The sequence below is a fragment of the Pangasianodon hypophthalmus genome, chromosome 19, assembly GCF_027358585.1.
Source record: "Pangasianodon hypophthalmus isolate fPanHyp1 chromosome 19, fPanHyp1.pri, whole genome shotgun sequence".
Taxonomy (NCBI): domain Eukaryota; kingdom Metazoa; phylum Chordata; class Actinopteri; order Siluriformes; family Pangasiidae; genus Pangasianodon; species Pangasianodon hypophthalmus.
The window spans coordinates 15902557-15923507 of record NC_069728.1 but is presented as its reverse complement, the minus strand read 5'-3'; the positions used below and the strand labels follow the sequence as shown (position 1 = coordinate 15923507).

At 37.8% G+C, this 20951-nt stretch overlaps 2 protein-coding genes across 3 annotated transcripts; one reads left to right on the top strand and one right to left on the bottom strand.

The window, feature by feature from the left end:
• Positions 1 to 662: 662 nt before the first annotated feature.
• Positions 663 to 3020, bottom strand: LOC113532226 (gap junction Cx32.2 protein-like). 2 transcript variants are annotated; one of them, XM_026923493.3, is made up of 2 exons: positions 2891 to 3020; positions 663 to 2489 (listed from the first exon to the last, which is right to left on the bottom strand). In XM_026923493.3, the coding sequence occupies exon 2, from the start codon at positions 2445 to 2447 to the stop codon at positions 1740 to 1742; it is 708 nt and encodes a 235-aa protein (XP_026779294.1). In that variant the 5' UTR covers positions 2448 to 2489; positions 2891 to 3020; the 3' UTR covers positions 663 to 1739. The 2 variants fall into 2 exon arrangements, with proteins under 2 accessions (XP_026779294.1, XP_034169815.1); XM_034313924.2 differs by having other exon boundaries at positions 663 to 2460; positions 2891 to 2977.
• Positions 3021 to 7198: 4178 nt separating this feature from the next.
• LOC113531789 (gap junction Cx32.2 protein-like) lies at positions 7199 to 13291 on the top strand. The gene is made up of 2 exons (XM_026922692.3): positions 7199 to 7358; positions 11268 to 13291. The coding sequence occupies exon 2, from the start codon at positions 11291 to 11293 to the stop codon at positions 12122 to 12124; it is 834 nt and encodes a 277-aa protein (XP_026778493.3). The 5' UTR covers positions 7199 to 7358; positions 11268 to 11290; the 3' UTR covers positions 12125 to 13291.
• Positions 13292 to 20951: the final 7660 nt, after the last annotated feature.

Genomic DNA, 20951 nt, shown 5'->3' with positions numbered 1-20951 from the left:
CTACATATAGAAATCTGTAGTGTTTGTTGTTGTTGTTGTTGTTGTTGTCACCTGAGGTTATTTGTTATCGGTTGTTATAGGTTATAGAAGTTGGTGAGGGCCACGTAATTGGTATTTAGTCTCTGATAATTAAAAACATAGCATTGAGGAAGGGTGTACTTTCTTTTTCCCATGAATGTATTGGTGTGATGGTCAGGTGTCCACAAACCTTTGGCCATATACTGGAGTACCCTAGATCATGAAATGGTTGCTTATGTTCTCTGGAGCCAACCCAAGCTTCAGCACTTTTTCTGCATTTCAGTAGAGTAGGTCTGCATAAATTCCTCATATATATCACAATTAAAGGTGCTTTCTCATGCTTAAAGTGATTTACAGGACTTCAGGAGTCCTCACTATATTTATATATATTATATTGTTGCATCTGCCAGCTGTGCCCTAGTACCAGAGCTGTACTTTGATCAATTTTAACTGTCTGGCACCTCCTAGTGTTAGAAAACATAACTGATGAAAAAGAACATGTAGCTAATAACAGACTCTGTTATTGTATAGTTATATAATTACTATTCGTCATTGTTTATATGCTATCATGTTGATATTAATCTGAGCCTACATAACACACACACACACACACACACACACAGAAATAAAACAACTTGTATTCATGTAATTTTTTAAATTTCATTGATAAATCGATTGAAGTACATTACAATGAATTTTAAATAAAAGGAAAAACAAATAAAGTATGATTTTTACAGAAGGTATGAAATCACAGCACAGTGCATTTTATTATTATACAAGACTCATATATGTATGTATAATGCATTACTTTACCCAGATCTGCAGTAAATTTGTCATAAAAGAAACAACACTATAAAATTTTTAAAATTTAGTCATATTCAAAATCAAGTAATATTAAGAAAGGATTTTTAAAAGATATATGTATTCAAAAATATCATTAGTAGTTGATGGGATAGAACGTACAAATGAATGCTATAACAAAATTAGGATTTCTTTCTACATTAGTGATGTGTCCTTCGCACATGAGTCAGCTCTTTGATTCGACTCTTTTAAGTGAATTTTGAGAGCCGCTTATATGTCATTTTTAAAATTTTTTATTTTTTATTTTTGTAGGTGCAGGTAATGATGATACTCACACAGTGTAATTTAATCAAAATACTTCCATGGAAACTTCTTTTCAAAATGTGAGCTGGTTCATTAGTGTGTAACAAGCCATGTGTTCGACTCTCAGCTGTGTGTATTACTCTCAGTGTTGCATGGTGTATGTAGTCCAGTGTATTAGTGGAGGCTATCGGTTATTACTATTTAAATACGTTTTGTAAAATGCAATTCAACTTTGTCCAGTTTAGAAAATGAGCTGTTTGGGAGTCGAAAGAGTCGATTCTTATTGGTGAGCTGAGACAAATGAGAATCAGAATCAGAATTTCCATCACTAAGAATAAGGAAAAGAATCTTAGACATAAAAAATGATTGATCTTTTCAGATGTTGCACCATATTTTGTTGTGTTGTTGTCCTTAGAGGTGTGACAGTATGACTTATTTAGAGTACTATAACTATGTAGTGCAGAAGCATGTTTTTTGATAGATCAAGGCATTTTGGAATTTCAAAAAGATCTTATTATTATTGTCTTGGTGTATTGTCACAACCCCTAGTTCTCCAAGTAGTGCATTATAACTCATTTTCTTCAGTAAAATAAACCCAGAATGCATTTAATTTGATTTCAGCAATGTGTCTCTTTAGTAATATATATATGTTGATGGTCTTTACCCTTGTTAGCCCGACAGATCAGATAAAAAATCTCTGCTATATTCAGTAACAATGAGACACACGCCACTACCAGCATGAAGATGATGAAGATGGTCTTCTCGGTTGGACGTGACATGAAGCACTCGATGGGATGAGGACATGGTTTCTCTTCACACATAAGCCTAGATTCCATCACAAAGCCGTACAAGTAGTACTGACCCACGATGAAGCCTGCTTCAAACAGAATGGTCATTAATATACAAGCAACGTAGATGCGCAGGAGGTTTCCTTTGTACCGAAGCTTTCCGTTGTCATCTGTGTATTTGGGGAGTTTGGTTCCTCGCTTCTCAGCATACTTCTGCCTCAGTTTGTCCTCTTTGTGGATCACATGCAGGACGTAGCCGAGGTAGACAAGTGTCGGTAGGGTCACAAAGATGATCTGGAGAACCCAGAAGCGAGTGTGAGAGATAGGAAACTTGTGATCGTAGCACACGTTCTTGCAGCCAGGTGTGATAATGTTGCACACCATGTTGGACTGCTCGTCTCCCCAGACTTTATCGACTCCTGCACCAAGCACCATGATCCGGAAGATTAAAAGCACCGTCAGCCACACCTTACCGATGTTCGTGGAGTGCGACTGCACTTTGTCAAGTAACTTGGAGAGAAAACCCCAGTCTCCCATGGTTTATGTTCAACTGAAGGCAGAGGAAGAAAGAGTTGAGCACTAAAAAGGGAAATGAAAAAGAATATATCAGCAATCTTTAGTGAAATTCAAATTAATTTTATTTGTAGAGCACTTTTAGCAATAGATGTTCTTTCAAAGTAGCTTTACAGAAATATAAATGTAGATTTGGTTTCATAATGAGCAAGCCATATGTATATGTACATTAAACTTCAACGTAGGTACATTTCATCTATTTATATTTCCAAACTCATGTTAAACAATGTAAACTAATGTCTAATCGGTAGTGTGATCTGTAGAATCAAAATTAACATTATTGTATATTGTACTTAATACAATGTTTTTTTTGTTGTTTGTTTTAGATCAGTATATTTAAGTGTGGACCTAATTTATCTGTCACTGTTCCAGAAATTCCAAAATATTTTTATTCTGTTTGCTCTTACCTGAAGTCGCCAAACTTTTCACAGCACACACCAAATCTCAAGTATGAAGATACTCTGAAATTAAATTTCCTTTTCATCAGAGTGTCACCACAATGAGTGTCCTCCCACAAGCATCACGCCTAAGAGAATCATTATTTCACAATGCACGCACACACACACACACACACACACACACACACACACACACTCACACTTCTCCCACTATCCTTATGAAGTCTTTCCACTTATATTGTTATTAATACAAACAATTAATGCTTTGCTATACCTAAATCTATCCCTAACCTTAACCTCAGCAACCAGAAGAAAAATAGATTGTCTCTTTTAGGTGTTTATTTATTTATTTATTTTATTTTATTTTTTTGGAGGGGGGAATATTTCTCATGGGGGCCAGCCAAATGTCAGATATTCCCATCCTTGTAGAAACATTTGGTCCCCACCTAGATAAAAAATAATGGCCACACACACACACACACACACACACACACACACACACACACACATGCTTTTAATCATTTTTCACTTGCAAATAAATGTAGGGCCCACACCCCTTGTCATTCAAAGATAACAGGACATCAATGTAAAGTTTCATTTGTGGCATCCAAATCAACGTATTTGCTGTTAACAAATGTCTTAAAGTGGATGATTTTTGGAATGACCACAATGGTCATAAGAAAAATAGTCTGCTTCTCTTACACATCCATAACAGCAGTGATTGAGAAGGTGTGTGTGAAACACAGTTGGGGGGTTAATGAACATGAACAAGGTGCATTATTTACTATCATTATATCATTATATCATTATCACTATCATTATATCATTATTGTTTCCCAAAAAGCCTTTGGAGGAGAAAGTAAATGTAGACAGACTAAACATACATTGTCCAGTCAAAGTACAAATGACACAAAAGGCAACAAAAATGTAACTTTACTTTTTCTGGACAATTTGAATCACTTTTTGTGTGCATCTGACCATCACACCCATATGTGGTTCTTCCCCAAACTGTTGCCACAAAATTGGAAGCACGGAATTGTTTAGAATTTCGTTGTATGCTGTAGCATTGCAATTTCCCTTCACTGGAACTACGAAGCCCAACCCTGTTCCAGCATGACAATGCCCCTGTGCACAAAGCCAGCTCCATGAAACATGGTGTGTGAAGGTTGGAGTGGAAGAACTCGAGTGTCCTGCACAGAGCCCTGACCTCAACCCCACTGAACACTTTCGGGATGAACTGGAGCACAGATTGCACCTCAGACCTCCTCACCAACATCAGCGCCTGACCTCACTAAAGCTCTTGTAGCTGAATGAACACAAATCCCCACAGCCACGCTCCAAAATCTAGTGGAAAGCCTTCGCAGAAGAGTGGAGCTTATTATAACAGCAAAAGGGAACAAATCTGGAATGCGATGAGCAACGAGCACATATGGGTGTCATGCTCAGGTGTCCACATACTTTTGGGAATATAATGTAACGTCAGTCTTTAAGTATATGTGTGTAATCATTCTTATTATGCCATTGATGAGACCGCGTGATATGAAGCATTGCGCAACACTAATAGTTTCATTGTCAAGCTGTTGACAGATTCAATCTTAGCCTTCCCATCTAATCTACTGACCAGCCATCACTTTCATAATTCCCTTCATCAGTGCCAAAATGACAGTCGATAGGCTTTTAATGCTAAACTGGCTTTGACAGGGTGCGTTTAGCATATTCATGCTAAAAGTATTAAGTTAAAAGGTTATCATTGCAATCATTTCATGTAAAACTGGTTGCAAAACTCTGGAGTTTTTTTGAGCGTCCCTTCTTCTATAGGCTTTTGTACTGTACATATTTGGTCAGATTGGTCCTGATTGCTATACTTTTTTTTTACAAGCTTTTACAATTTTTTTTTTTTTCAAACAGTCTGACTTGAATGTTTAGTTTGAAGATATTTATGTTTTTAAAACAGTGCATGGGTTTCCTCTGGGTTCTCTGGTTTCCTTCCACCTCCTAAAAACACACCAATAGGTGGACTAGCTAAAATAAATTGGTCTTAGGTGTGAATGAGTATGTGCATGGACGAGTGTCCCATCCAGGGTGTATGATATAACAGCAATAACAGCCACTGCCTCACCAGCTTCTCTTATTTCTCTCTATTGATGTTAACAAGGCAGAAAAAATACAGCTTGTCAAGTTGCAAAGAAAATGGAAAGCCCTCTGTCATGAAGACTTGTACTGACTTTTACAAAGTGCTGAAACTGGAGACTCCTTCCTTCACCTTACAGAAAACTTCATCATATCAACAGTTACACCTTTTTCTCTGTTTTTTATCCATTCATTTTATTTTCAGATTAAGATTTAGTCTTTGAGTGTGTGGCGTTGTCATTAATTCCCCTCTCAGAACTCATGTCGTGGCTCCCAGCACAAGCGAGCATGTTTGGTTTTGTTTATAAAGCCACGTGCGTTTTGTTTTGATTCATGTCTTGTCTCCACCCCCATCTTGCCACTGGTTTATCTTCCTATTGTGTCATGATTGTTATCACCTGTTTTCAGTTCCTCTGTTGATTAGGTTTCCTATTTAAACCCTGAGGTTTCATTGTTTCAGTGCGAAGTCTTATCTTGCATTTTGTTTCATTAGGTTCAAGTGTTGTTTTCTGGTTATGACCCTCGCTGGTGTTTCCTGTTTATCAGTATGGATTATTCTTGTCTGTTTCTACTTGCTTGTTCTTTGATCCATGCTACAGACTTTGACAATGATTCATAGATTACCCTCAATAATTATAGCGCTGATCTTACTTACTTGCATCCTGCAGACGTTACCGATGCCAGTTCAAGGGTCGGCATAATCATATCCGTCCAGCTGTGAGTATCTGAGCATCCGAGGCTGTTCTCCAGGAACACATGAACTTGTTTATTGTTACTGTCCGGTGTGTATTTATTTGGTATTGCAGGTGTAAAGGTAAGCCTTGGGGACGATCAGCACCACAACACAAAATCACTGGGGCAAAAGTGATGATCTCATGAGAATATGGTATGCCGTACACTTAATATAAGTGTCACCAGATAGCATACACATACACACACACACACCAGACCTCAGGTAGAAAATTTGTTTTAGCGCAGCAGAAGAAGATCAGGTAGATGAGAGTCTGTAAAAGGTTTTAGATAAACCCCCAGTCCTTTTTGATTTTAGAGATCAAGACTTTAAAGAGTGCATTAATGCTGACAATCCCAAACCTCCCACAGAATTTTCAGGCTACACAACAGCTATCACGTACACCACCTCCAAATGACGAACCAGTCAAAGCACGAAATGGAATGTTGTGAAATGTCGATGAAAGTGCTTCCCTATTTCTTTAGAAATGTGTTAAATGTTAGAATTAATACGTGCTGTACGATCATAGCTAGGGTTAGTGTCAGTAAGTTGAGCAGCCATGTCTGGCGATTATCAGAAAGTAAGCAAGCAGTGTAGGAGTGAGGTGTGAACCATAGCTTGACCTTAAAGACCTCTTTTAATCCCACAGATAAACTCCAGTTCAGCCACATGCAAAAAAGCAAATATATTTCAAACTAAGTGATACTTCTGTGAATTTCTAATGTTTCGACAATAATAATTTGTTTTGTTTTGTTTTGTTTTTGTAGTTGTGATCTGATTTCATGTGTATCCAAGGGAATTGCTTTACAGAATACTTGGTCTAAACATATGCACAAAGTGAAATGAAAACATGAAAAACACACTAACTGATAAATTAATAAAGCAGACAGTCTCACAGCTCCATGCCATTAGTGGACTGGTTACTCTAAATTGTTATATTTCTCTAGTTTTATATTTGCTGCATTATTTGACAATCAATTAATACAAATATTTAAGATTATAAGTTAATTCATTCCCATTTAAATATTAATAATAAATACTATTTAAATACACATTTGCATTTTTAAAATATAATTTTAATGCTTTTTATTTTTTCAAGCTACATTTCCATGCTTTTCCCCCAAATCATTATTATTATTTTATGTTAATTACTTATTCATTTTATGGTTATTTTATTATTATTATTTTAACAATTACTTAGATTTTATTTTCACTATTTAATGCTTCTATCACACACACACACACACACACACACACACACACATATATATATATATATGGGTGTGGATCTTTTTGTTATTATGTTGGATCATTTGTTATTATGTTGTAAGAAATGATTAAAAGCTGGCTGAGAAATGAGTCAAAACATGTGAATATGTCTGTCTGTCCACAGTCGCTTACGAGAAGTGTTGGGTGATTAGACATTACCAAATGAAGACGTAAGAGGAACGAAAGTGGGATAGCTAAATCAGGAACACACACTTGAAGGACACACACTTGAAGAATCTATAATCTAGAGGCCGTAGTGTTTAAGACATAGTGATCTGTCATCCTATTCATTCAACGCGGATACAGAATTTGACTTTTTACAATTTACGACCTGACCCACTGCTCCTGGTGAGTTTTATTTTACTCACGTTACAGCATAGTTTAATAATGATATGTTACATAATTATATAATAATTACAAGGATTTATAACATCAACATGATCATTAATAGATCTTTCCTTAATATTCCACTATTTATTTATTAATATGGTCAATCTTTTGAGTGAATTAAGAATTTCTGATGAGAATAAATGGTGTAAGTAGACTTAGATATATTTATTTAAAACTCATATTCAGGATTGATTGTATTTGGTTTGTTTGTTTGTTTTGCATTGTAAGATGAACTTGAGTGTCTTGAAAGGTGCCAATGAATAATTATAATTATTATTATTATTATTATTATTATTATTATTATTATGGTTGTTGTTGTTATCTTTTTTATTCATTAATTATTAGCATTATACATAATTTGCCAAACCTCCTAAAGTAAATGAAGTCCTCTATGATTTGGAACCCAGTGCCAAATGCCATTATACTACACATTGTGCTGAAATCTCATTGTCTAAGCTAATTATGGCTGTGTCAAATTCAATCAGGTCACATAAATTGTATGGAAAGAAATCTGCTTTTCAATGTAAAGAACGTAAAACAGTCTTTATGAGGTTAAACAAATGGAGGCGGCATGACGTGCATTTTCCACTAAGGAGGAATAGAAACTGCATAAATGTGCAATCTTCTTTGAGCTTTTAAATTCCTGCAGCTTTCTTCAGACTGATTTGTAACTGCATACATTTCATATAATGTGAAAGGAGCAATGTACAAAACAATAATATATTGCACTGTATTACAAATACGTGTGTGTTAAGGTTCAACAAGGTGGTGAGCAGCCTGACTGCCTGGGGATGAAGCTCTAGATGCTGGCCCTCCAGCAGGCAGTAAAGCCAGGGTTCTATACCCTGCTCCTGGAGTAATTGCCTTAACACACCTTATGCAACTGACCTGACACCTTTCACTTTAACACCTTTCACCATAATTGGTTTGCTCAAGCATTTGGTATAGCATCTTTTTTTGAGCAATCTCAACTGTTAGAGTCTCATTATTAAGAAAAAAAGTGTGGTAAACTTAAATAACATTTGGTCTCATTTATCAAGCTTGATACGAACAAATGTATTCGTAAATTATTTGTAGGAGTATTCCCACAAAAATCCAGTTTGTTTGGAAAAACATTCGTGTAAACTTACGTATACCAATCGGCCAAAACATTAAATCCACTGACAAGTGACATAAATAATGTTGATTATGTTTTTTACAATGGCACCTGTCAAAGGCTGGGATATATTAGGAAGCAAGTGAACAGTCAATTCTCGAAGTTGATGTGTTGGAAGCAGGAAAAATGGGCAAGCATAAGGATCTGAGCGACTCTGACAAGGGCCAAATTGTGATGGTTAGATGACTGGGTCAGAGCATCTCCAAAACTGCAGGTCTTGTGGGGTGTTCCCGGTATGCAGTGGTTAATACCTACCAAAAGTTGTCCAAGGAAGGACAACCTTGTGAGCCAGTGTCACCAGTGAACCGGCAACAGGGTCATGTTTGCCCAAGGCTCACTGATGCGCGTGGGGAGTGAAGGCTAGCCTGTCTGGTCCGATCCCACAGAAGAGCTACTGTAGCACAAATTGCTGAAAAAGTTAATGTTGGCTATGATAGAAAGATGTCAGAACACACAGTGTATCGCAGCTTGCTGTGTATGGAGCTGCGTAGCTGCAGACCAGTCAGAGTGCCCATCCTGACCCCTGTCCACCATTTAAAGCTCTTACAATGGGCATGTGATCATCAGAACTGGACCATGGAGAAATGGAAGAAGGTGTCCTGGTCTGATGAATCACGTTTTCTTTTACATAATGTGGATGGCCGGGTCTGTGAGTCGCTCACCTGGGGAAGAGATGGCACCAAGATGCACTATGGGAAGAAGACAAGCCATCAGAGGCAGTGTGATGCTCTGGGCAATGTTCTGCTGGGAAACCTTGTGTCCTGGCATTCATGTGGATGTTACTTTGACATGTACCACCTACCTAAACATTGCTGCAGACCAAGTACAACCCTTCATGGCAACGATATTCCCTAATGGCAGTGGTCTCTTTCAGCAGGATAATGCTCCCTGCTACACTGCAAAAATTGTTCAGGAATGGTTTGAGAAAAATGACAAAGAGTTCAAGGAATTGAGTTGGCCTCCAGATTCCCCAGATCTCAATCCGATCGAGCATCTTCTTGCTCCACTCTTGTGGAGTCCATGCCTCGATGGGTCAGAGCTGTTTGGTGGCACAAGGGGGACCTACACGATATTAGGCAGGTGGTTTTTAATGTCATGTCTGATAGGTGTATATAATGAGACACACTAATGTACAGCTTGACTGAGCGGCTTCAAATAGTATAATTGGCCTGTGTATGCAATTTTAAATACAGTTTACGCTGTCAAGTTTAAATCACATATTATTTGAATTGCATACATGGATTTAAATAAAAAAATGAGTGAATGGTTGAATAATATGAATATGGCAATAATTAAAGAAATATTACATACAAAAAATATTAGTCATTAAAGAATACAAGCCAACACAAATTATCATTCAATAAAGACAAAAGAAATGCACATAAAAAGAGGACAAGCTGGTCTGTGCAATGGCACAGCTGGCAGTAGAGAAATTCCACTTCTTTCACTGTTTTGTCCTCATTTTGCACTTTCTTGACAAGAAAGTTCCAGGAAAACAATACTTCTATGACAGTAATATTTATTACTGCATCATACATCACTGGGTTCACAAAACCCCAGTTATAAACATTACTAGCATTATTATTAGAAATAAGAAATCTTATTTCCACTGTTTGATTCCCTTTGGTGATTACATTAAAGGGTTAAAGTTAGCATCATGACACTGAAGGATCCCTAACCTGCCCCAGTCAACATCAGTCACTGCAGATAAAGACTACAATGCAGCCATTCCTGGCCATGGGGAAATATAAATACACTGAAGGAGCGAGGGATATGTGGGAGGATAAAAGGTCTATCACTAATGAGACATGGCTGACCTCTGGAGGCCAGCATGAAAAATCGCTACCTATAGTACTACCTAAAATCTGACACATTTGTGGAACTTGAGAGGTCAAGAATTAAGCCTACATGAAATATTTATTAACTGAAATATGAATTGTGTTGTGTTGTGTTTAGATTTTCCTACCTAGATGATCAAATTCTTCATTTTGGACATACTATATCTAAATCTGCACAGACAGAACAAATGCAGTCCAATCTGACAAATTTGCAAAATGTCTTTCATGCAATGTAAGACACCACCGAATCTGCTACAGTGCAATATGATTTAGTAACTTCTGATCAACAGGTGACCAGTGTTGTTCAGAACCTGGGGTAGGCCTACTGTTAATTTGCGAATTATGTTAACGTAGAGAAGGACTATTTTAAGTGTTTCAAAAAGAGTTTCAGAAATCACTTTGCTAGCCTATTTACACGTCAGTCTAAAAATATAATTTAAAAAAAGAAACAATTGATTTATGATTCATTTCAATCATTGCATTTTAAATCGATGCACTGATTCAAATGATCTGATTATTACAGCCCTAATTAAAACCCTGAAAAATAATTCATTTTCAAAACAATTCAGTAAACTTGGATTAAATTTAGGGCCCAGTTGTAAAGATTATATTAGCTGATACAGAGAATGTTCAATGCGATGCTCTCTCTACTGTGATTGTGATGCTTTTGGAAAACAGTTCAGTTTGATTTCACTCACTTCAATTCAATGCTTAGTTTTTCTACTGGAAAATTTAGTAGTAGTAGTAGTAGTAGTAAGTAGTAAGCACACTCACCATAAAATATAAATTAATACTTATTACATTTATAAACAGTGATACCAGACCAGTATTCTACCAGATAATTTAATGAATCTTTCCCCTTTAATCTTCTAGAGTAAACCTGATCATCAAACACAATGGGAGACTGGGGTTTTCTCTCCACGTTACTGGACAAGGTGCAGTCCCACTCTACCGTCATTGGAAAGATCTGGATGAGCGTCCTCTTCATCTTCAGGATCCTCGTTCTGGGCGCAGGAGTTGAGAATGTGTGGGGAGATGAGCAATCTGATTTAATTTGCAACACCCTCACACCGGGTTGTGAGAATATCTGCTATGACTGGAAGTTCCCCATCTCACACGTCCGCTTTTGGGTCATGCAGATCATCTTCGTGTCCACTCCAACCCTGCTGTACCTAGGCCACGCCATCCACATCATCCACCAGGAGAACAAGCTTAGAGAGATGCGCAAGAGCAACCAGTCAGTCAAGGCACCAAAATACACAGATGAAAATGGCAAAGTCCGAATCAAGGGCAGGTTGCTGTGTAGCTACTTGACACAGCTGTTTTTCAAAATCATCCTGGAAGTTGCTTTCATCGTTGGCCAGTATTACCTGTACGGCTTTGTAATGATACCTGAATTCCAATGTAACAAGTCCCCTTGCCCAGTGGTCACACAGTGCTTCATGTCCAGACCCACAGAGAAGACCATCTTTATTATCTTTATGCTTGCGGTTGCATGCGTTTCCCTGGCCTTGAATGTGCTAGAAGTGTGCTATTTGCTTTGTTGTAGAGTAAGAAGACGGCCAGAACATGAAGGCCTGATGCTCTACAATATAAATGCCAATAGTCCACCATTAGGTGCAATAAGCCTGGAAGCTGCAGCGTGTGTTAAGCAGAACGGCATGAATGGAGTCATGGAGAAGCATTGGGCATACAGGGGCCATAACGCTGCTGAAGAAATACAACTGTAAATCTACATGCATAACTACACTCTAAAAATTGCTGGGTTAAAAAATCCCAACTTGGGTAAATTTGGAAACTCGGCGCTGGTCCAGTATGAACTAAGCCAGCATAGGTTGTTTTAATTTAGTGAGAAAGGGTTAGGATGTTGACCACAGCATGCTGGGTTGGTTTGTCTAACCCAACTTGTGGGCAAAAATGATTACATTGCTGGACTACAGTCGCTGAGTTCTTATGGTTACAGTGTGTGTGATTTTTATTTTTTTTAATCAGCATAAAAGAAGCTTCAAGCAGCACTTTTTCTGTACAAAAACACATACTATGAAAGCAGTCTGACTCAACTATAATGTGATAACTCAGTGTCCAAATGACTGTGACTGAAATCACGAGTTCTGAATATCAAACGCAGGATTAGAATTAATCTAACTTCAGTGCGAGCCAAAAATGTTACTTAATTTAATGTTATTTAACTAGCTACATGTAACATAGAAGCCCAAAATTAGGCAACTTAATGTTAACTGTAAATATAATTACATAAGAATTTAAACTAATCTTTAATCTTTTCTACCAAAATACTAATTTGTTTTATTCATTCAAAGCCAAATTCTGACAAGTTGCTTCTCTGTCTCAGCAGTGGAAATTTCCAGATGATGAATCTTGGCACAATTGCCTGTTCCTTTTCAGGTTCACATCCCCAACCCCAGACAAGCTAAACCCAGCAACTGGTTTGTAAAAAATAACCCATCGTTTTTTAGAGTGTAACAAAAATGTATGAATATACTGTATTATTTAGTAGGCTAATATATTGTCATAGTAAACTAATGATATTGCACACCAGAAGACACACTGTACTTTTTGAGTTGACTCTAATTTACTCTTCCAGTCAGCTTTAGGCAATAGATTAATTTTCCTGTCATTTATATCCTGATACTCTATAATCACATACAGATTTCACCTTATTGTGTTACTTCAACACTTTTAAATTTTTAAGCATTTTTTATGTGCAGAATAATACTTTAAACATACTGCATGACTTATGAAATATCTGACAAAGCTTGTAAGATACTGCCTAGAATATGTGACATTAAACTATGGTCATTGTGTTTAAACTGTATTTGCACATTAATATTGTGATTCAGTTTTACTGTGAATAAACTGGATGCCCTACATGTGGAGCTTGTTTAATAAATCAGACAGTATTGGGAGTTTACTTGAGTTAGTTTGGCAGGATAAGTAGAGAAAAAGGTAAGAAGAGCCAAAAATTATGATTATGATACATTATGATGTAGGAATCATGCGATTTTCCATATTGTGTTACAGGTTTCTCTAAAAGTGGCCACACAGATGGGGGTGCCAAATTAGGATGACTATTCAAACACACGAAGATTTTTAAAAAACTTTTTTAAACTCTCGAAAATTCACTCCAATATAATAATTATCAATGTCAAACTGCTAAAAGAAACCTTTGCACAAGTCAGTGATCTCCATAGGGGCAGGTGGTAACTCATACTTTATATCAGCTATTCAACAAATATTAACCTTCATAAAGTCTTCATTCACAACTCCATACAATTTAAATTCAACTGAAATACTAATGACCACTTTTGAGTCATCACCAATCAACCAGTGCGTCCACGGCCCCACTTAGCATGCATAAGTTATTATTGCACCTAGTAGTCAAAACTAGGAAAAGCAACAAGTGCTAATAGACATCCATATGGGCAGGATTTTTCCTGCCCCATGCTTTCTCTATGCTTTCTCTATGCTTTCTCTATGCTTGCTCAGAGAAAGTCCTCCAGGGCTCTGCTCTCCTCCTTTCATCTCACTCCTCGCTTTTATTCACTTTTATTTACGTTAAACTATTTTAGATAGTATGAATGGTGAGCATTCTACTTCTCTACAAGCTGAAAACATGCTTTGATCCCAAACTGCTGGAGTTTTGTCTGTGTTTTGTGTCTAGACGAGAGAGTACCAGCTGCTAACAATTTACCAAGAACATCACAAAACATCTGTTCTTCTAGGAAAAAAATACAAAAGTCCTATCTTCTTTTTGGGAAGCATTATCAAGCAGCAGAGTTACAGAGTTGCTGATGAACTCCAGAGTAGCACAGTCATATATCGTTTTGTCTGGTCTGGGTAGGATGAAGTCATTTCTTCGATCATTTCTTCAATGTTAGTTTACAGTCCCTAGAATGCACCTTATTTCTGAAGGAAAGCTATTCTGGAGGGATTAAAAAAATCAGTAAATATATACAGGCATGCTGTACCATATATCCATATGCAAATTTTTATAGAGGGTGTTTCACCCCTGGTGAGAAAGATGCAATTTATAATTACTTGTTTTTATTGGTCCAAGTATCCTACAAGTTTGCTTAGCAAGATTTGGAAACCTGGATAAGACTGGATAAGATTTTTCAGGATGTCTTTATATCATCTGCAAGTTCCCTGGTGGCATCTAGGTTATTATAAAACATGTCCAATTCTCAACCCCAGACCACCGAAACTGGACAGTTGAAGACTATAAACACACCAGGTGATTTTTTTCTAATCTTCAACTGTCCAGTTTGGGTGAGTCTGTGCCCAGGATAGGCTTGATATGGTGTGCTTTCTGAGATGCTTTTCTGCTCATCACGGTTGTAAAGAGTGATTATTTGAGTTACTATAGACTTCCTGTCAGCTCAGACCAGTCTGGTCATTTTCTTCTGATCTCTCTCACCAACAAAGTGTTTCCACAGAACTGTCTCTTACTCAGTGTTTTTTTGTGTTTCGCCCCATTCTGTGTAAACTCTAGAGACTGTTGTGTGTGAATTTCCCAGGAGATCAGTAGTTTCTGAAATACAGCCCATCCATACCACGGTTAAAGTCACAGAGATCACACTTTTTCTTCATTCTGATGTTTGATGTGAACATTCACTGAAGCTCTTCACCTGTACCTGCATGATTTTTTGCTTTGCACTGCTGCCACATGATTGGCTGATTAGATAACTGCAAGAACGTGCAGGTGTACAGGTGTTCCTAATAAAGTGGACAGTAAGTGTATTTATGTCCATAATTCATTTATTTCACAGTATGGACAGATTAACATAGTTAGCTACATAAGCCTCGAATTTGTATTTTTTATATTTTACTTGGGTTCTCTTTGGCTAATATTACATTTTGTCTAATTAGCAATAAAAATATGACTGTGACACTCGTTCGGACAGAAATGAAGAAATGGAAGGCAGGCTTGAGGTTGCGCCTACTTTATTATCCATTCTAGCTCAGCTAGCTCAGTTGGCACTTGATCTCAGCATTGTGGGTTTGAGCCAACACCAGTCACTGGGGGTGCACAAGCTAGTGCGCTCTCAGTGCCGGTCCCAAGCCTGGATAAATGGGGAGGGTTGCATCAGGAGGACATCCACCAAATCAATTTGTGGACAATGGAGGGTGTAGCGACAGTTGCTGTGGCGACCCCTAACAGGAGCAGCTGCAATAACAGCTTACCAAATAAATGACAATGCTTAACTAATGTAACAAATAATATCCTTAATGTTAACATGAACGAACAAACATTAACTTCAGCATTTATACACCAAGAAACATTAAGAAGATAACTAACACTTGTATTAATTAAGATTTTTCTTTTAAATAATAAACCAAATAAGCCAAACACCTGCATTAACCAATGTTTATACTATCAATGTGTAAAATTACACGCACAGTGACTGATATGAACAACATCTTAATGAACATGCTTGTGGTTGTTTACTGAATAAATTCATTATCGAGTCTCAGGAAATTACCAATATTTACATCCGAAGACCAAAGTTCAGGAAGTTATCAACATTTATTAACATTCTGTAAATGAATTTTTGCAAATTTATGGGAACATAGCTTTAGTCATGGATTGAATAAATAGTCAAGTGTATTTCATTCTGATTTAAACAAATGTCAATTAAAACTTCTCTTATTGTCAGGTGACAGAATGGGTGCAGGTGCAGGTAAGAATCTTCATTTTAACAACAGGCAAACAGATCGAAATCACAAGCAAAGTGGTAATCAGTATAAACAGGCAGTGGAACGGAGATTAGCAAGCGGACTTAACAAGACAAGACTAGATTCAGAAACAAGGAGACAAACAAAGATCATAACCAGATAAACAATCATAAACAAGGCTTGGTATGTCGGGAGTCAAGGCGACACTGAGCAATACTTTGTTTTAACTGAATGTTTGAGTATGCTATTTATAGTGTGTGTCTTTGTGTGTGTGATTGAGTCCAGGTGTACTTCAACATTAATCAGGTGAGCTTGAAAGTGAGTGTCAGGAGTTGGAGTCCTTGGTCGCCATGTTTGTAGGCCGCAATATCTATTGGAAGTTGTAAATGGACACCAATTTCAACACTGATGTGACGGAACCTAGGGTTCTTTCCAGGCCTCCTCCAATGCTATATTTTTGTGGAACCTCTTAAAATAAAGCTGAAAGTCTACACTTCGATCTTGATTGTTTTATTTCAAATATAAAGGCAAAATCACAAAAAGTCTGTCATTGTCCAAATACTTCCGGACCTGACTGTATATATATATATATATTCTAAAGACTTTCCCATGTCAAAAAACTTAAAGTTACAGCTTTACCTCTGACTGTTACTGTGACTTAAAGTCACAACTACCCACATTTCTCAATGTTTATGTGGAATGTCTGCCATACAAGACTCTGTCTAAGTTACTATAGAAATGATAAGACATTATAAGGAGCACATAAACCTGTGATTTGCAAACAGAACCACTGTCAGAGCTGCTGAAATGAATAAACATCTTCTGAACAGAAGATCAGAATCAGAATTGAAAATTCAACAGTGCTGTGGTATAAATACATATGTGGTAGATGCTAGATCATTAAATGGTGTCCTGTGGGTTTTCTCTAGCCTTGACCCATCCTCCAACACATTTTTTTTTCTTTTACATTAAACTTTTTAACATGATTAAAGGTGTGAAACACAAAATGTCTTGCAGAGATCTCATAGTCTTGCTTACAGTTCTGTGTAGCAATTCAGAAGTCCTCAGTATATATCTTCTTTTATCATCATCGTCATTACATCTACCAACCGTGTCCATTACACGAGAGCTGTACTTTGGTCAATTTTAATTGTCTGGCACCTCCTAGTGTTAGAAATGATCATTAATGCCAATGATACATTAAAACAAAGTCCAAAACAAGACCATATAGCTAACAAAAGACACAGTTCTTGTCTTGTTTATATTTAATATGCTTGATTGTGGGTATGCTATTATGTAGATACAGTACTATTCTGAGCCACACACACACACACACACACACACACAATACACAAAAAACCATGTATTCATGTAATTGGGTGATCTCACTGTTAAATGGATTGAAGTACATTCTAATGAATTTTGAATAAGAGGAAAAACAAAGTAGAGTGTAGTGCATTTTATTATTCTTAGACTCATTATTGCATGTATAATGCATTATTTTGCCACACTATCTTGAAAAGTTACAATATACCAGTATTTTTATTCCTCTTGATCCCAGATCTGCTTCAGTAAATGCCTCATAAAAGCAGAAACCTTATCACCTCTGTGATTATGAGGTCCTTCCTCTCCGTCCTGTTGGTTTTGGACCATAGGCTGGATTTTGGACTATAGGTTGGATCTGTTCCAAACACCCTGGGAAACCTGATCCTCTGGACGTTTGGCAGCTGGTGTCAGTATAGCTGTTAACCATTAGGTAGGTAGTTAGCCTCCTTGCCATTATGGAGAAAAAGATTTTCCCCTCAACATTCACTAGTGCTATGCTCCTCAATTAGCTGGTGTTCTTAGCATTCTCTTCTTTTGAAACATAGACTGCCATAGCTCTTCGCCACTCCGATGGAATGCTCTGCATGGTCCAAGCAACCTGCATGAGGGTCCCTAGCAGCTTTAGCACCTTTGGGCAGTACTTATATAGCTTGTATATTATGCCATTTAGCTCTGGGGCTGATCTTGCCCCTTAGGACGACTTGCCTGAACTCACTCAGTTTTGGAGGTAAAACGTCAAAAATGGTTGATGGTTCTGCAGGTTTTGGAATGTAACCAGGGATGGATTATGAGACAATGGCCCCTACAGAAAACTAAAGTTATAAACACTCACTTTGTAAGTGTAATGATTGGTAGGTGTAATGGTTTATACGTAGGTGTAATGGTTTATTTCTTGTGACGTCTTCAATGTTAATGTTTAGGCTATTTCTTCAGTTTTTCAAGGAGACTTTTGACCCTTTGTTTTTGGGTTGTTAATAAAAGCTACTTTATGTGTAGGCTCTGGTTTTGGAGCCCACTGACTCCTTGAGCCCCTGGTGCTGTGCCCAGTTGGCCCGTTCCATCCTTGCATGTAACCAGAGATACGATCCTTGTGGCATCACTGTATTGGGTGTGAATGTGTGCCTCCAGCTCTCCCTCGAGGGTTCAGTGCTGCACTGGTTTTCTCTTCCAGCAACTCACATGTGTGTCTGAAGTCATTTCTGAAGAAGTTTGCTCTCTACTTCTGTCAGATGCGAAACACTTTCAACTTGGCTGCAGAAATTTTCAACTTGGCTGAAGAGTTTTTTGGAGCAGCCCAACCAGATGCTCATCCAGCCTTTTCCACTCCTCAGCCTTGCTCAATTTGGGTCGTTTCATCTTGCTTTTCCTGCGTTCTTGAGGTGTGTTGTTCTTTGACTTAGCCTCACCCCTGGGTCACTCTGCGGTGCTGCTTCAGTGTACTCACCTTGGGGGTCATCACCTTCCTTTCCTTCCTCCTCCTTACTCTCCTCCGGCCTAGCCTTCACTATCTTCTACCCAGTATCACTGTGGTTTTCGTCCCAGCTTAGGATCCCATTTGTCTGACCTGCCTGAGCAGTGCAATGTTGCTTGCAGCCTTGACCACCACACTTTGTCTTTTCCTGATGGATGTGAAGCCTACTGATTGTTCGCTTCCAGTTTGTCCATCCTGATTAGCCCTTCTTCCATCCCATCTCTCGAAGGCCCTTTGGGCTGTTTCTTCTGTCTGCTTTTCGCAGTGTTTTTTTGCAGGTTTATTTAATCAAAATGCTTCCATGGAAACCATTTTTCAAAATCTAACCCGATTTGTTAGTGTGTAACGAGCCATGTGCTCGATTCTCAGCTGTGTGTGTGACTTTCAATGCTGCTTGTTGTAAGAGGTGGTGTACTGTATGTAGTTGTGTGTATTAGGAAAGGCTATTGGTTATTACTATTTAAAGATAATTTTTCTAAAATGCAATGGAAAATTGTTCAGTTTAGAAAATGAGCTTTTTGGGAGCCAAAAGATCACACTCTTATTGGTGAGCTGCATCAGGCAGTAGATACAGATGCAGATGCAGGTACACAACAGCTTTATTCAGAAAGCTTCCAACAAGATCCAAAATGTCAGGGAGTGTCAAATTCGTAAAACAGGCAATGGTCAGGCGATGTGCAAACAACATAGACAGGGCAAGGCAAAAGTCAGAATTGAGAAAAACAGAACTATGATCAAAAACAAGAGAGGCCATGAGAAGAATGCAAGGATTGGTAACGACTGGTAGAGAAACAAAGAATGCAAACCTCACAGCTAGGTGAGTGCACCGAGAGTCCTTATACGCTGTGTGTGATTGAGTTCAGGTGTGCTGATCAGTAATCAGGTGAAAGGGATTGTGCGTGATGGGAATTGGAGTCCTTGGTGGCCGTGTTTGTTGGCCGTGTGGTGTTATGAGTTGTGTAGTTGTAGCATGCACATGACAAGCTGAAATAAATGATTCATCTCACTGAAAAGAGTCAGAATTCATCACTATGAATTAGGAGATTGAGTCTTAACCATGACAATTATTCATCTTTTTATGGGGTTGTACAATATTTGGTAGTGTTGTTGTCCTTAGCGGTGTGACAGTATGGCTTATTTAGAGTACTATAACTATGCAGTGCAGTAGTATGGTTTTTGATAGATCAAGGCATTTTGGAATTTCAAAAAGATCTTATTATTATTATCTTGTTGTATTGTCACACTCCTAGTTCTCTAGTAGTGCATTATAACTCATTTCATTCAGGACAATAAACCCAGAATGCTTTTAATTTGATTTCAGCAATGCGTCATTTTACTTACTTACACAGTACTTCTGTTGACACTTTTTCCCATGGAAGCCTGACAGATCAAATAAAAAAAATCTTTGCTACATTAGGAAATGAGACACACACCACTACCTGCATGAACATGATAAAGATGGTCTTCTCTTCACACACACACACACACACAACTAGACTGCATCATGAAGCTGAAAAACCAGCACTGACTGATGATGAAGATTGCTTCAAAGAAAATGGTGATTGATATACAAGTTATGTAGATGCACGGCAGGATCCTTTTGTAGTGAAGGTTTCTGTTGTTTTCTGTGTAACTGCAGAGTTTGGTTCTTCGCTTTTCAGTATACATTTGCTTCAATTCGTCCTCTTTGTGGATCATGGGCAGGATGTAGCCGAGGTAGACCAATGTTGCTAGGGTCACAAAGATGATCTGGAGAACCCAGAAGATACTGTGAGAGATTGGAAATGTGTGATCATAGCACACATTCTTGCAGCTGGGCATGTTAATGTTGCACACCAAGCTGGATGGTTCACTGTATTTAGTTAAAGAAACCATAATGCAGCATGTTACTGATGCCAGTTTAGAAGGGTTGGCATATTCATATCCTTTTAGCTGTGAATATTTGGGAATATATGGGAACACATGAACTTGTTTATGGTTATCGTCCGGTGTACATGACATGACCTTGTCCATGGTGCTGATGTTTATTTGGCATTCCAGGTGTAAAGATAAGGCTTGGGGCTGTT

What these genes read in the sequence shown, in the direction of transcription:
- LOC113532226 (XM_026923493.3), bottom strand. Translation starts at nt 2,447, where the DNA reads ATGGGAGACTGGGGTTTTCTCTCCAAGTTACTTGACAAAGTGCAGTCG.
- LOC113531789 (XM_026922692.3), top strand. Translation starts at nt 11,291, where the DNA reads ATGGGAGACTGGGGTTTTCTCTCCACGTTACTGGACAAGGTGCAGTCC.